At 38.6% G+C, this 16,212-nt stretch overlaps 1 protein-coding gene across 1 annotated transcript in view; it reads right to left on the bottom strand.

Moving 5' to 3' along the window:
• The window catches only part of CYTIP (cytohesin 1 interacting protein), a 45,262-nt gene that overhangs the window by 23,988 nt on the left and 5,062 nt on the right, over positions 1-16,212 (bottom strand). The window contains exons 2-5 of the mRNA XM_021004890.2: positions 10,355-10,404; positions 10,084-10,138; positions 4,227-4,329; positions 3,687-3,780 (exon numbers count right to left, since the gene is read on the bottom strand). Coding sequence (XP_020860549.1) covers positions 3,687-3,780; positions 4,227-4,329; positions 10,084-10,138; positions 10,355-10,404 — 302 coding nt within the window. The remainder of the gene's footprint in view (positions 1-3,686; positions 3,781-4,226; positions 4,330-10,083; positions 10,139-10,354; positions 10,405-16,212) is intronic.

Raw genomic sequence — 16,212 nt, 5'->3', positions numbered from 1 at the left:
AATGTGCCTGGACACTAGGAGGAACAATATTTGTACTATCAATCAGTAGCTTCCTAAGATAACTAATTATACTTACAAACCATTAACCAACAATTATACTAACTAGTTAATTAGTTAACAATTACCTTAGAAGCTCAACTATTTCTATACAACTAAAGGATCTCAAAAGTAGCCCATGGACCCTAAATTTTGGTGGAAAGTCCCAATTACCTCATCTTAGTTCGGATTCTGCAGAAATATATAACACTCAAGTTCTCAGATCTCTCTAAAAATTTCAGATGAAACTAGAAAAAACTTCCCCTTGAGAGGGAAACAGAAACAAAATGTTCTGTATAATAAATCACATATTATTTTCTCTTATCTAATCTAAGAAACTTTTGAAGAGCTAGGTACCAAGATGAACATTATGGCAACAACACTTGCTCTGCCCTAGAAGAAGTTACTGAGAGGGCAAAATGAGTTGATCTCTGCCAGACATATTTAAAGGTAAATAGATAATCATTTGTTCAAAATTAGATTTAGTATGTTCTAGTCCAGAGATAGCTAAGTGGTGCAGTCGATAGATTTTCAGTCTATCTTCCTGAGTCAAATCTAGGCCCAGACACTTATGTACTAGCTGGGTAGCCCTGGGCAAGTCACTCAACCTTGTTGTCTCAGTACCTCATCTGTAAAATGAGCTGGAGAAGGAAATGGCAAACCACTCAGCATCTTTGTCAAAAAAAAAAAAAACCCAAAATGGGGGCACAAAGAGTCAGACACAACTAGAAAAAAACTACTGAACAACAAAAATTCCAGAGTCAGGGGATGAACTAGATGCTTTCTGCTGTTTCTTGCCATCCTCTAAAAGTCTATGATGGTTTTTAATAGTAAATTTCTGAATATTTTAGGAATGAATAGCTGTAGTATGGATAATAAACTTTAAGGAAATAATGTAGCACAGTAATGCAGCCTTGGAATCAGGAAGATCCAACCAAGTTCAAGGCCTATCTCTGACACATCTGACTGTGGGTCCATGGGGAAGTCCCTTAATTTCTTAGTGATACAGGCAACTTGCTAAGATAGGAGTTCTTAACCTGAAGGCCTAATAACAGATTTCAGGAAATGCTGAAATTGAATAAGAAAAAAATTACATCTTTATTTTTCACTAACCTCCAACTGAAGTTTAGCATTTCCTTCACCTATCTGAAAACATGATTCTGAGAATTGGTCCATAGGCTTCATAAGTCTGACAAAAATGGTTAAGACCCCTAGCTCTAAGATTACAAAACACAGAACTGCCAATCTGCGTGAGTTAGAGAAGTACATAGAAGTTCCATACTCCAAAGGAAAAAAACCGACCATGAGGTACACCTTTCATCACAGGAGGTGATTCCTAGGATTTTACAAATTTCATTTGGTCATTAAGCAGCTTCAGTAAAGTACTTTTACTCTTGTCCCAAGATGGGCTGTGACATGCTAGAAAACAGAAGCCATCTTCCTTCCTAGGGGATCTGGCTTTACAAAGGGCTCAACTTATAAACGTTTATTTGAGCAAATGTGCCATCAGTTTCAATCAATTATCATGAGCGTATTTTGGATGCTCACATGATTTGAGGCTTGTATTTACTATACTGATAACAATCCAGGGAATGAGCTGTCCCTTGGGCATAACAGAGGCACTTCTGAGGAGGCTCATACTTTTGCAGAGCATAGACATCACAGAGCATACAATGGTTCTCACTTTTTTTTTAAATGGAAAGACTGGCTGTCCATGCCCTCCCATGGCTCACAACCCAGTCCATTATTTAACCAACCTTCCCTCCCACCCTGACCCCACCACTCCCACTATCAAGGGAGGCAACAGATGTTAGGAGAACCATGGAGGGATGTGTGCTTCGCATTCAAGAACAGAATATCTGACCTTCTTATCTCTATACCACTTAACCCATGTTCCCAGAACTGTGTGACCTCACTTAGGACCCCAGCCCAAACCAGGAAGAAGCCAAGTTCTTAGGCCTACAGTGACAATGATTCTAACAATAAATTCTAACAATGAAAAGGGTCTTGTTTTTCTTTCATTCTCAATGAAGGGAGTTGGAAAGGCAGGAGTAGGAGTCATCATAAGGATTTGTTTATTGTTGTTTTTCTGTCTTTTCCCTCACTTGTGCTGACACACACATAAACATACAACTTAAATTTATCATGCTAAAAATTTCCTATTAAAAAAAAACAGTTAAAAGGCTATTGACAGACATAATAAACCTTGACAGCTTAAAGGGTCGTAGGATTTAAGGCTTGAGGAGAGCTCAGAGAACATCCAGCCCCATCTCCCCAGTTTCCAAATGAGGAAAATGAGGCTGTGACAAGTAGTTAGTTGCCCGTGGTCACAAAAGTAGTAAGTTGAAGATCTGAGATTCTATTCCAGGTCTTCTGACTTCAAAACCATTGCCCTTTCCACTACACAGTGCTGCCATATGCATGAAGGGAAATAGCATTTTCTCCCCTCCACAGAAGAGGGAATATATTGCTTATCCTCAACAGAATTTCAAGGGGATAATCAGACTTATTCAAGTTTTAGTGGCCTAAGTTTCAACAAAAAGGAATACATCTCAATAGCAGAATCTGGTGAAAGGCAATGCCTTCTTTCTCTTACAAATACAAAATATGCTCTTGAAAAAAAAATTTGTTTATGACATAGGACAGCAAAATTAGACTTCCTGACCCTTGAGAGAGAAGACAATGGAAAAAACACAGGATTAGGAATCAGGAGGCATGGGTTGCAATACTAGCTCTGCCACTAACATGCCTTGGGAAAGTCTTTCAACTTTGGTGTTATGGTATTTAGATCTAGAAAGGATCACAGAGTGAAAGGGGTCTCGCTTTTCTTTCATTCTCAATGAAAGGAGTTGGAAAGACAGGAGTAGAAGGAAGAAAAGGCAGCTTTTCCCTATTGAAAAAAACAAAATTTAGTTTTAATTTTTTTTTCTTTAAAAAAGTGAGACTGTTGCCTAGAACACTGAGAGGCTGAGTGAGAAGATAAGGATCTCAGAGTCTATATGTGTCAGAAGAAAGACTTCAACAACAGTTTTTGTCTTGGGGCCAGTTTTGTTTCCACATACCTTTTATAATGTAGAAAAGGTACCTGAATTTTTCATATGAGCTAACTGTTCTATTGTTTTAAGCAACAAAGCAACGGTTATTAATTTGTGGTTCATGATTTTTAAAAATATTTTGATAACTGTATTTAAATATAATCTATTCCTTTGCAATCCTATGTATTTTATTTCATGCATTTAAAAACATTATTCCTAGACAGGTTCCACAGGCTTCACCAGACTACCAAAAGGCTCCAGAGCCCAAGAAAAGATTGAAAACCCTTATAATAAAGTACATCATCTATACAAGTAATTCACCAAAATCCAAGAAGTACCTCTGAGCCCCAAAATAACTTGTGTGAAGTCCACTGTATTCAGAATCTTTTAAAATGAAAATGAAATCTTTAACAGTGAAAACCTACATATTTGAACTCAAGATACACTGATACTATGATGTCCATAACTTCATCTGACTGGAAAAACTAGGAGACTACTGAAAAACCTGCTTATAGCTAACAGAAAACCTGGACCTTGCTGCCTTCCTTCTTATGCTCTTTGAGCAAAAATAATACTAGACAACAGACACTTCAATATTAGGTGCTGAATAGTTACCTTAACCTGTTTCCTGCAGATTTTATCAATTCAACCACTTGCTTGTGAGTAAAACCTTCCATGTTAACTCCATTGACATTAGCAAGGACATCACCTGGGAGATGCAAAGAAAAAGAGAAAAATGAGTGTTCTGCAAAAGCATGCCCTCCTAGGTCTATACTTCAGACCAAAGCAAAAAGCTCTTCCCAATAAAGAAATGAAAAGGGATGAAAATTTATCTCAATTCACCAGGACTTTGGGATAGGTATGGAATATGGGCATGTGTGATCAACCTTTGCTGTCAGGAAATTCCTACTTCTAGCTAATCAGCTAAAATAGCTCATCTGGCAAATGTAGAGGCATCATGGGACACAGGACAGAGGACTGGGCTTGGTGTCAAGAAAATCTGAGTTCAAATCCTATCTCTGATATTTACTAGATAGTGTCCTGGGGAAGGATGACCCTTATTCTTACTCTTCCCCTCCCTAAATCACATGACCTTGGCACACTACCCACATACAACCTAATAGAAGGCAGGACAAGGGGTTACTTGTTAGTTACCAGTCTGCAGTCCAGAGCGGTAAGCTGGACTTTCCTCCTGTACTTTAGAGATATATGTGTACATCTCAGTCAAACAGGCATTTTGGTTCTGCAGTTGGTAAGTCTGTAAGTATGAAAACAAGATTCAGGATTACTATATGAAACTTTCAAATTCATTTGTTAAAAGCAAAATTTCCCCTCTTAGTTTGCATGCACAACATAGGATAATGTTTTGGTTTTTTTCCCAAAAAAAATTGCACCCAGGGGCGGTGCACAATTCTGGACAACTTTTTGTCACTATGGATCACTATGCACTGTTTTACCAGGAACTGAGCCTCAGTCTCACTAAATTCCAAAACTTTAGAATAGAAGGATGAGTTCAGAGTTGCTCAAAAAATTAGCTATTCTAACTTTAGAGAACACTATCATCATTGTTCATTTTTTAATTAAATATATGTCTCCTTATTTCTTAAAGGAACAAGAGTCCTGGTACAAGGCAAAGAAAGAAATCCCCTTCATGTTCATTTCCAGCTGGGTATTTTCTTATCTTACAATAAGAAGATGTAGGTACAGAGAGAAATATGCAAAGATTAATTATTTTAAATTAGAGTTCCACAAATAATGACAATCTGTCCCACATTTATATAGAAGCACAGTAATTGACTCAATTATCTTTATTTCTGAAAGCTTTGTTATGCCTGCCCTGAATACCTACAGACTCATTAGTCAGGGAACTAAATTAGAAAAAGTTATGCTTCTCCTATTATATCAATTTGGCAAAAATATCATTTTAACTTGATGCAAAAACACAGGATATCTGTTGGATCAACACATTGTCCCACATCCTAAGCTTAATGAGTTTTCTCCCCACCCTCTTGCTTTATGAGGTCTAGCTTTGTATTGAACAAAAATATATTTTTTTATTTTAGCAATTTGTTTAACTATTCCCAAACATAAGTTACATACATCAAAATATTTCCTACCTAGGAGAAACAACTGCGATCCACATCAGATTCTATAAAACTTCACTTTTTTTCATTTATAATTTTTGTTTTTGTTACATAACATAAGAATCATCAACCAACACAAACATTTCAATACACAAATAATTAAGAACAAAAAGAAGATCAAGTCTTCCAAGATATTAGAGGACATTCCTCAATCGCTATGTATGTAGTAAATTAAAGGGTGATATTTTTAAAGGGTGATATTTCAAGTTTATCAAAGGAGCCCTTTATAGATCCGTTAGAGCTCCATTTCCATGCCTGCTCATGATATGGACAGGCTCTAAGTTCATGCTATGCCAATAGACTGCAAATCTTGATGGGTCCTATCAAGTTAAAAAGAATCCAGGTACACACTTAGCAACATACTGCTTCCTAAGGAACAACGTGTTTAAGTCCAGAGGTGCTTATCACTAGATTTTTTTTTTCTTCTGGCCACAGCAAAAACAAGATGCATGGTAGATGCAATCCACACTGGTGAAGAGAGTTCCCATACCAACAAAATCAAAGTTCCCTAAAGTGCTAAAGATGCAAATTTACAATTATAGCAATAGCTGCCATTTATTTAGCATTTTAAGGTTTGCCAAATGCTTTACCTATGTTATCTCATTTCATTCTCTCAACAGCCCCATTAGCTAGGTCAGGGGTGCAGGATCTGCAGCCTCAAGGCCACATGTGGACTTCTAGGTCCTTCAGTGTGGATTTTTGACTGAGTCCAAGTTTTACAGAACAAATCCTTTTATTAAGGAGGTTCTGTGAAGTTGAGGACCTAGAGGACCGCATATGGCCTTGAGGCTGCACGTTCCCCAACCCTAAGCTACGTGCTTTATTATGCCCATTTTTCAGATGAAGAAGTCAAGGCTCACATGGCCTAGGATCATACAGATAGTAAACATCTGGGGTAGAACTGAAACTTAGGTCTTCCTTCCTCCAAATACAGTTGTATATCTGATGTGTCACCTAGCTGTGTATTTTTTTTAAAAAGTCACAAGGCCACAGAATTTGAGAGCTGCAAGGGACCTCAGTGGCTATTTAGTTGCACCTAGGAAAAGAATTCCACTGTAACAACACCTTGTATTTGTTTAGTTATACTGCTACATCTGCTAGGGCCTGCTAGAATTTACAATCTAGTGCATAATTTAATTTACTCTGCTTCTGATTCTCCACCTCACACCTAATTTCCTTTCTTCAGAGCTGCAACATCACCAAACTCTGGTTTATAAAGTAAAAATTCCATCTCATTTCCCACCTCCTCCATACAATGTGATGCTGCATTTACAACTGGTCTGGGCCTTCGGCCAGTTCTCCATCCACTCCACCACACTCCCTCTCCAGGCTGGTTGGTAGGTAGTACAGATATTACTATGTCCCATTTTTTGTATGAGGAAAATGAGCTGACTGGCTAACTGATTTGCCCCAGTTTACATTGCTGGTATCTGCGACTTTATTTAAGACCCAGGTTTTCCTGGCTCCATGTTCAATGCTCTAGCCACTGTGCCATGGTGACTCTCATTGGCACGATGAAGGCAGAACAGCCTTCTCTGACATAGATTTCCCAGAGTCAGCTAGTTAATTTTCTCCTTCCCCCTATTTGTAAATTATTGAAAAGAGCTACTTGGAACTGACTAAAGAACAAAAGATTTCTCATCTTTTTTTTTCACATTTGACTGATGGAATGAACAAATAAACTATAAATTAATTCATTAATTAACAATGAAACTATAAATAAATAAATAAATAAAATTGTACAAGCACAAATAGACAAACAAAATTGTACAAAGACTCTTATGTGCACAAGTGATGGACTGAACATGAAGAGAAAAGGGGTTTTCCAAGAGAGTTAATGACAGTCTTAAGGAAAGTTTAAAAAAAAACCACTATTCAGATTGTAAATTATTAACTGATCCTGAACTTTGAGGATGACAATAAAGTTTCCATTAACAGCACTTTTAGCTATCAGAGGACAAAGGACTGAATCTGTTAACAGAAGACATCACTTCTTCCATAGTTCTGCTAGAACTTTGTACATCGATGACCTTAGAAAAGTCTCTGCCTTTTGTCTATAAAATTTTGAGGCAGTTGAGCTAAATGATCTTTAAGGTCCCTTCTTTCTCTAAGTATGATGATCTGATTAAAGTTTTACCTCTTGATATATGCACAATGGACATTCATTGTGGAAAGAACATATGCACAGTAAAGAGGATGCTATTTCCTCCAAGAAGACTATGTAGTCATTTGTCCTGATTCTATAGCTGCTGTTACAAGTCAGATGATATGTCATTTACCCCCCCCCAAAAAAAAGCTACAGAAACTACAGCATCTTTGTAGCAAAATAGGGAATTTCTAGATCGCATTAACTTAAAGCAAAGGTGACCTGAAGGTAGCCAATAGGCATTCTTCCACTAGTTGGCTCAGTTCTCTCTCCCTAATCTTATTCATTGTAGTTAGATTGAGATCATTTGCGTTTTTTATACAGGGAAATGGCATTCTTGCAAGTGGCATTTTCTTATTTTTAGGCTGAGTTTCCAATGCCAGTGGCAGGACTAGTCACTTTATTTCTCAAGGAAATACCTATAATGAAAATAGAAGGATCGTAGATCGGGGCTAGAAGCAAACTCAGAAATCCCCTAATCCAGATAAGAAAACTGAGGCTCACTGAAGCTGAGTGATTTGCTAAAATCACAAAGGTGGTAAATGGCAGTAAAAAGATTCTAATCCAAATCCTCTGGCTCCCACATTAAGGGTCTTTCTAGCATCCTCCACTGTCTCAGGTAACCTAAGCACCATGTGCAAAAATCTCCTCAGCCAGAAACTAGATAAATCTGTGATTAAGTCAAGTGTATCTCAATGAAATGCAACAGCCTACCAAAAACAAGTCTAATTTGCCAGCCATCTAATTCATCAGTGAAACACTCAACGGTATCAAGTGTCACTGGAGTGAATTCATTTTTCTCACAAATGTGGTCATTCAGCAAACAAGTAATGGATAGGAAATAAATTATCCCTAGATATTTCCTTTATCACCTATAAAATTAAATAAAATCTCTACAGCCTCGTCATTTAGGTGTGTACTCACAGTCTTCATCTATTCAATTCAGTCAACAAACATTTACTTTGGGCCTACTATGTATTGGATGATACACGCACAGGGCACTGGTGATTCAAAAACAACATGGTTCCTGTCCTAAAGCTGACATTCTATTGGAGGAATACAGGATGTACACTATTAAGTCATTTCTAAGTAATACAATGTAATTTCAAGAAGGAAAGAACGCCCACTGGCAGTGGGGGCATGAAGTAAAAAGTTATCCAATTAAGAGCCAACACCCTAATCAATGAAGCACCACAAACATTTCAATTTTTCTTCATAGTCAGTGTTGTCTGGCATTTTCTGCCTTTTATGGTTCACTGAAAAGCATCATAATGGAAGTAACTAAAACAGTGTCACCTATTATTGAGTTGCTTACTACCATATTTGTACAATGGCTCCAGAGGTACAGTATCTGGGTTCAAATCCTACCTATTATCTTTGTGACCCTGAGCAAATCACTTAGCTTCCCTGTGATTTAATTTCTTCAACTGAAAAATAAGGGTGTTGGACAGAACCTCTGTCCCTATCAGGTCTTAGTTTATAATCCTATAATCCCTAGCCAGAAGTGGGAGCATAATGTACGAGACAGTCACGAATTGGAACCACAGGACTTGAGATCAAATCATGACCCTACTATGAACTCTGTTCGATTCTGAGCAAATCACTTAACACAGGAGTGGAGAACCTGAAGCCTTGAAGCCACATGTGGCCTCCTAGATCCTTAAGTGCAGCCTTTTGACTGAATCAGGCCACAGGTTCCCCACTCCTGTGTTCTGAGGCTCCAACAAGATAATTTGCAGACTATAAAGTACAATATAAAGACCAGTTATTATTATTAGCAGCCTCCAGGCCTCCAGTCTGGTGATGGCTTCTCTCCTTAAGTTTTCTGCTGCTATGCTCAAGCAATGTTTATAAAGCAGAACTGGGGTGTGCTGATAAATGTTTAACAAATGGGCTGGAAAGGGGGAAGGGGACAAGTAGGTGCAACAGTTTTAAATTTAATCTTCATTATTAACACTTTCCTAATCAACCAAACAATAAATCAAGCCTTGATCTGTAGTAATTGCTTTTTTTCCTGAGATGTAAATGCTCACAATGTAACAGTAAGCATAGGTTCTCACAAGCCAGATAGAATTGGTTCCAGCACAGTCCTGTATTAATCCTTCCCAGCCTCAGTTTCCTCATTTGTAAAATGAAGATCATTTCTAATGTTACTTCTAGCTCTAAAGCTATGATCTAATTCTTCAGGTGTCACTGAAGGAACCTGAATGGCCTCTGCCTTTCTTAATCTGAGGTAATGTGTTCAGTCATTTTTCAGTCTTATCAGACTCTTCCTAACCCCATTTAGGGTTTTTTGGTCAAAGATACCGGAGGTTTGCCGTTTCCTTCTCCAGCTCATTTTACAGATGAAGAACTGAGGCAAACAGGGTGAAGTGACTTGCCCAGGGTCACACAGTTAATAAGTGTCTGAGGCTAGATCTGAACTCAGGAAGATGAGCACCCACACTCTATACAATGGGTCACCTACCTGCCCAAGATTAAGTTAAGATTAAGGTAAAGACCAGCTCTCAAACTGTTTCACTCTTCAGTTACAGCCTCTCCCTGCCTTGGTCTTCCTTTTCCCACCCGCCCAAGGCCTAATCCAACTGCCACTGTCATACATCCAAGACTGGTTCCCTCATTCTCCAGTTCTTATCTCAACCATTATTCGAAAGGAGCTAACCATGACACCACCTGAAACATTCTCTTACTTAAATGTCTAGAAAAACTTTAAACTGCCTACCTGAATTTCAAATCCAAATGTGCCATTATCCTGCTTTTCCACAGTAACCAGCCTTCTGTAATGAAAACATTGCATATGGAGATCAAAACACCATATTTGGCACAAAATTAGGATTAAAACAAGCTAACAGTGATCCTAATTATTATATACATGCATATATGCGTGTGTGTGATATGTACGTTCACATGCTTTAAACAATTGGAAAGCTGAGTCCCTTAAAAACAGCATATTGACAAAAAACAAATGAATATTTTTTTTTCCTGTATTTTACCTCTGTGGCCAGGAGAAGTCACCCAAAGAACTTGATCTCGTCAAAGCATTCTGAAAACAGGAAAAAGAAGGTAAAAGAGATGGTCAATGTTTTAATTCTATAAAAACATTCCTTAGTTTATAAAACACTTGATATCATCAAAGAGCTAATTCTATAACTTTTGCTTTGATCTAGCCTGTATGAAGTCATTCACATAAAGGCTTAAAATTTATTCAGTTCTCTAGTGAGAGGAAGAATAAACACGAAGGATGTTATTTTGGAAACAGGAAACAGAATGCTCAGGTATTCATCTCATACCATAACATTAAGGCTGCCATAATACCTCTCTCCTTTGGGATGATAATTAATGTGTCAAAATTCCCAGGGCTCCAAAAAGAACTTCATGTTCAATCCATTTTTTTTCAAATAGCCTCTGAAAAATGATCCCTAACAATTTATAGTCAACAGTCATGTTCAAAAAACAAACATACCCATAGAACGGCATGCAAAATCAAAATATCAAATATTTTCATCATATCCTCATTAGCAGTCTTGTATAAACAGAGCCTGTGTGCTTAATAAGGACTTTTTTGGGTTGTGGATGAAGTGGAGGAAGGTAGTGAAGATGAAAATGAGGATGATGAGGATGAAAAAAACAATCTTGTACTTACCACAGGATTCAGTATATTACTACAGGTACACAAATTACAAAGGGGAAGAGGAGAGGAAATAATGCATGGTCGGTGCTATTATGATCCCCATTTTACAGTTGAGGAAACTGAGGCAAGGAATTAAGCAACTTGCCCTGGATCACACAGCTAGTAAGTACTTGAGGATACATTTCAACTCAGGTCTTCCTGACTCCAGGCCTGACTCGATCTGCTCTGCCACCAACTGCTTGTAATATAATGCATGTATGTTATGTATTATATTATATTATATTATTATTTATATATGTATATATGTATGTGAACATACATATACGCGCATGCAGCTAGGTGGTACAGGTGATAAATTGCCAGGCCTGGAACCAGAAAGATTCCTCTTCCTGAGTTCAAATCTAAGCTCAGACACTTACTAGCTGTATGATCCTGGGCAAGTCAGTTTCCTCATCTGTAAAATGAGCTGGAGAAGGAAATAACAAACCACTCCAGTATCTTTGCCAAGAAAACCCCAGATCGGGTCATGAAGATACGCTTGAAACAACTGAACAACAACAACATAGTTATATGTGAATACACAAAAGATTTATGATTTCATTTGCGTAAGAAACTCAAGAACGGGAACTCCCTCTATCAACACAGATCATGACTCACCCCTGATTTAGGAGATAAGCCTAAACAGGGAAGGGCTTCTTAAGGCCCACAGAGATTAGAAGTCCTACTCAGGGCCACACAGCTGGTAGAAATGTCAGTCTCAGATTGAACATAGGTCTTCCTAACTCCAAGCCTAGCCCTCTATCCACTACTCAGAGATGTCAAACTTATAGTCTACTGACAGCATGTACCCACAAAACTCCTGCCTGTGTGTAGCCCTAGATTAAAATGTACTTGGGAAATGTTTAACAAATTAAATAAAAAATGCAATACGACACTGCCAAAGTTAATTTGTGATTTTCTACGTCAATATGCCATCTGTTTTTATTTGAATTTGCCAGCATCAATATCACTACTACCTCTACGTTATTATATTGACACTATATGCCTATATACACAAAAAACTTATGATTTCCTGCTGTGTGGAAACTGTAGGTGTGCAAACTCCTACCACTTATACACATATCACCACCCACTTATCACATAGTAGAAAGGCCAAGGCAGGAGCTTCTTAGGGCACTTAGAGGTCATGCCCTGTCCTGGGCTAGAGTTGAACACTGGTCTTCCTTCCTCCAGGCCTATCTTATTGAGAAAGAAAAACATTAGCCCTTATAAATAGATTGGGTGCGTGCATGTAGGTGCATCACATAATTCACTAGGCAATCAGGTGATACAGTGGGTGAAGGTGTCACACTTGGAGTAAGGAAGACTTAAGTTCAAAACCTGCTTTAGACATATCAGCTGTGTGTCTCAGAGCAAGTCATTTAACTTGTCTCAGCCTCAGTTTCTTCATCTGTAAAACTGGAATAATAACAGCAGTTAATGACAGGGTTGTTGTGAGGATCAAATGAGTATACTGCAAACCTTAAAGAGCTAAATAAATACTAGCTATTGATTCACACGTAGCCCAAGATGTTAGACTCAGGGCCTCAACTCTCTCTTTTCTTCACTTAGAAGCAGTTTCAACTGAATATATCTTACAACTAGAATGCATGCCCACCCTGATGAGGTCATAGATCCATGAAAATAGTAGAGTATTTAATTGAATGCAATCTTGGTCAAGTACTGAGGAAAGACCTGCATCCTAGCAACACAGACAAACACTTGTACTCTTGGAACACACGTGAACTTAGCCCAAGATAGGCAGATCCTGCTCGGAAGTTCAGGAGAGGATAACCAGGTTCCTATCTCCTGGGGATCTGTTTTGCAACTGACAATGAGTAAAAGGGGCCCAACACTGAAACCAATGCTACCTATTAAAACACAAGGTAATGATAATTCTCACTACAAAAAGCCAACTGAGTGCATGAAACATCTAAAGGTCAATGACTAGGTCATCTAGCAGGGAATTAAATAGGGTTCAGAAAACTCAGACGGAAGAGAAGGAAAAGGAAGGAGAGGATGACAGGAGCTTATTGGCATGATAATAATGAGAGCATTCCCTGAGAGTCTGCACAAATGAAATATACATGACATGTGTGACCCCAAACAACAGTGCCAATAACCTTCTCACTTTGGCGGTCTGTTCTTTGGAAGGAACAGCCTGTCACCAAAGCTGGAAGCAATATTCCTAGGACGTTGGAATACCCAGTGCAAAATGCTTTCATTTCAATAAGGCTTCCTGTCTAGCCTAATATCCTGGATTTGGCACCTGGTCAATCAAGTTAATGCAACGGAAAGTTAGTATCTTATTCCCCCCAGATCTGACATTTGAGCATTTCGTTTTTCTCTCTGACCAATCCTAAACCCAAGCTTGTTTCAAGTACTGAAGGGTGAAATGAGCAAGCTTAAATTTGTGGGAGCTTTCTGGACTGTGACCCTTGATGTTTAGTGTACTCAGTCGGCCTTGGTGTTAAGTTACCAATGCAGTTTATCTCTCAGAGTGGGCTTCCTCTCCTGTAGACAATCAATACTTGACTTTAGGTCAAAGCCAGATGGAATACTGGAAAGAAGAAGGCATAGCAATGCTAGTCCAGATGTCACAGACTGAAAAAGACTTATCTTCTACATAAACAAGTCAAGGTCAGCCTTCTATCCATCTGCATTGTTGGAGGGAATTTCCATAAGGGCAGTTCCCTACATGGATGAAATCGCAGGCCCAGATCACTTTCAATCAATCAGTATTAAACAGGTCACCAGGGTGAGTGGAAAAACATCACAAACACTGCTACTCCTTGTTCTTTACATACAGGCACTTAATAAAAGTTAACTGATGTTTGTGGAATGAATGGATGAAGTAGCACCTTAATATACACTTGATGTTCCTAAGTATCCTCAAGAGCTTCACCATGTAGTCACTCCCTTCTCAATGCTGAGAAAGGAACTCACTTCTAGGTCCCCAAAATTTTTTGTTTCTCTCTCTGAATTCTGAATAAACAAAAGTTAACCTCATCCAAATAGCATGACAGGATCATATTCAAACAGTTTAAAGTATGGGAGAGGCACAGGGTTAGAGGTGAAAGATGGAACTCATATTGCACATCTGCCTCCACAACAGAGACATAATTGGGGACTGAATGCTCCCCAAAAGGGAATTTTCTTCCTTTTCTCATAAACATGGAGACATTTTCCATAATTTATACCAATGTAATAATAATGGTTCCCAAGGAAGAAGAGAAAAAAATTGAGAGAATTGTAACCAACCACATTCAAAATTAATAAGCTCACAGATTTAGTTCTGGAAGAAACCTTTGGGATCCCTGAGTCCAACAACCTCATGTTACAAATGAGGAAGCTGAGGCCTAGGGAAGTTAAATGACTTTACTAAGGTAACACAGCTTAAGTGGCAGAACTTCAATTCAAGCCCTTCTCCTCTGACTCCAAATCCCACACCTCACTGTCCACCATGTTGCTTCTCCAATGGCTGACTACATCTGTCAGACAAACTGAATAATACACTGTCCCTTAAGTTCCTGGCAATGAACTCCACTGTGAATTAGTGAGAGCAACATCACTAGAGTTGTTCAAGCAGAGGCTGATCAACAGCTTTCAGAGAGTCTGAAGAAAAGATTCATACATTAAACAACGGACTTTACCAGATCACTGCTTAGGTCCTATACAACTTAGAGATCCTGAGAATCAATATGATCCCTTTGCAGAATTGGCACCTTCCCTCAGTGAGAAGAGAAGCACAGACGTAGAGGCAACTTCCAGAAGTCATCTCATCCCTTCCCTGCGTTCAGTGAAAATTGTTCTGGCTGAATACAGCACGAAAATTCAGATTCTAGGAAATAAGTAACTATTTAGTTCTTACCCTTATCTAGAAGGGAGATTTCACAATCTTCCAAAATAACCCTTCCACTGCTAACTAATCCTTTTCCTTAGAGGCTACTGACTAGTTAAGAATAAAACATTTGCCAAGCACAAAGCTGGGTGAGGAACTGGCAGTGCTAAACATCAATAAGTATCCATTGATGGATTGATCTAGGTTAAAAGAGATGCAAAGGAAAATCAGCCTATGTCAAAGTCTAAATTAGTTCCCACTCAGATTAGCAATGAGAACGTTTTAACCACTTAACATTTAAATCAAAGTGTTCGCAGCTTGACACCATCAACATTTCTGACATGTGGCATGCCCTGACATGAAACCCACCTTTTTTTACCTTTAATCTGTCAGATTTTAACAGTGTATGGTTGGCACTGCTCCACAGATTCACGTGAGCTCTCCTATTAAATAATCTGCTAAAATGGAATAAGGGAAACCTGAGCAACTACCAAAGGACTGAAATTTTGGAAAATTATTTCCCTGTGGGCTTTTCCCTAGTGTTAGTAGCATTATTTTGGGCTCCATCCTGTGATGTCTTACATTCTGTAGACTGTCCACCCATCTATAACCATCTTTCAGTGTTGTTGTGATGGCACCAAAAATCATGAATGAGAAGCTGGTGTGTGAAGCACAGCATATGCTGGCAACAGCTGTCTTTTATTACACATTATCTAATATGAGAACTCCAGGCTTAGCAATTTGGCAGGGCTTCAAGGCACACATTCAACTGCACAGGAAGCCTGGTCACATCTTAACCCCTTAGGAGTTACTAAGATAAGGCCTCTAAGATCACTTTTATTTATGATTACCTTCTTGTCACCCAGAGACTGTTTTTTCCCAATAAAGCATTTATTAAGCACCTACCATGTACCAGGCACTCTGTTAACTTTATGCCTGCAGAGATTGGGGCCTTAGTAATGATGCAGCTCACTGTGGCCTTCTTTTCTGAATCCAAATACCTTAGCTACAAGCTCACCAAAGGTGTCTGGCACAGAGCAAGCACTTACTAAAGGCTTGTTAACAGACAGACTGGCAAAAAGTGTATGGAATCTATCTCACATTGAACATGTTTTTAAAAAAAAATGTACCTGGCACTACAAAGTAGGTTAGGCCTGTTTCCAGAAACTACTTCTGCTGCCCAGTAACAAGAGATTGTTGCTTCCTGTAGCTAACTCTGCACATTCATTTCACGAAAGTGTTTGGGGCCATAATTCACAGGTGTGTATTATTTCCAAATGAAAAACTGAAATTATATTCTCTATTTTCTTTGCCACTCTTCCTCACCCCACACACACACA

Source organism: Phascolarctos cinereus, unplaced genomic scaffold (genome assembly GCF_003287225.1).
Source record: "Phascolarctos cinereus isolate Bilbo 61053 unplaced genomic scaffold, phaCin_HiC Scaffold_726;HRSCAF=1367, whole genome shotgun sequence".
In the NCBI taxonomy this organism is placed as follows: Eukaryota; Metazoa; Chordata; class Mammalia; order Diprotodontia; family Phascolarctidae; genus Phascolarctos; species Phascolarctos cinereus.
This window is presented reverse-complemented; position numbering and strand designations above follow the sequence as displayed.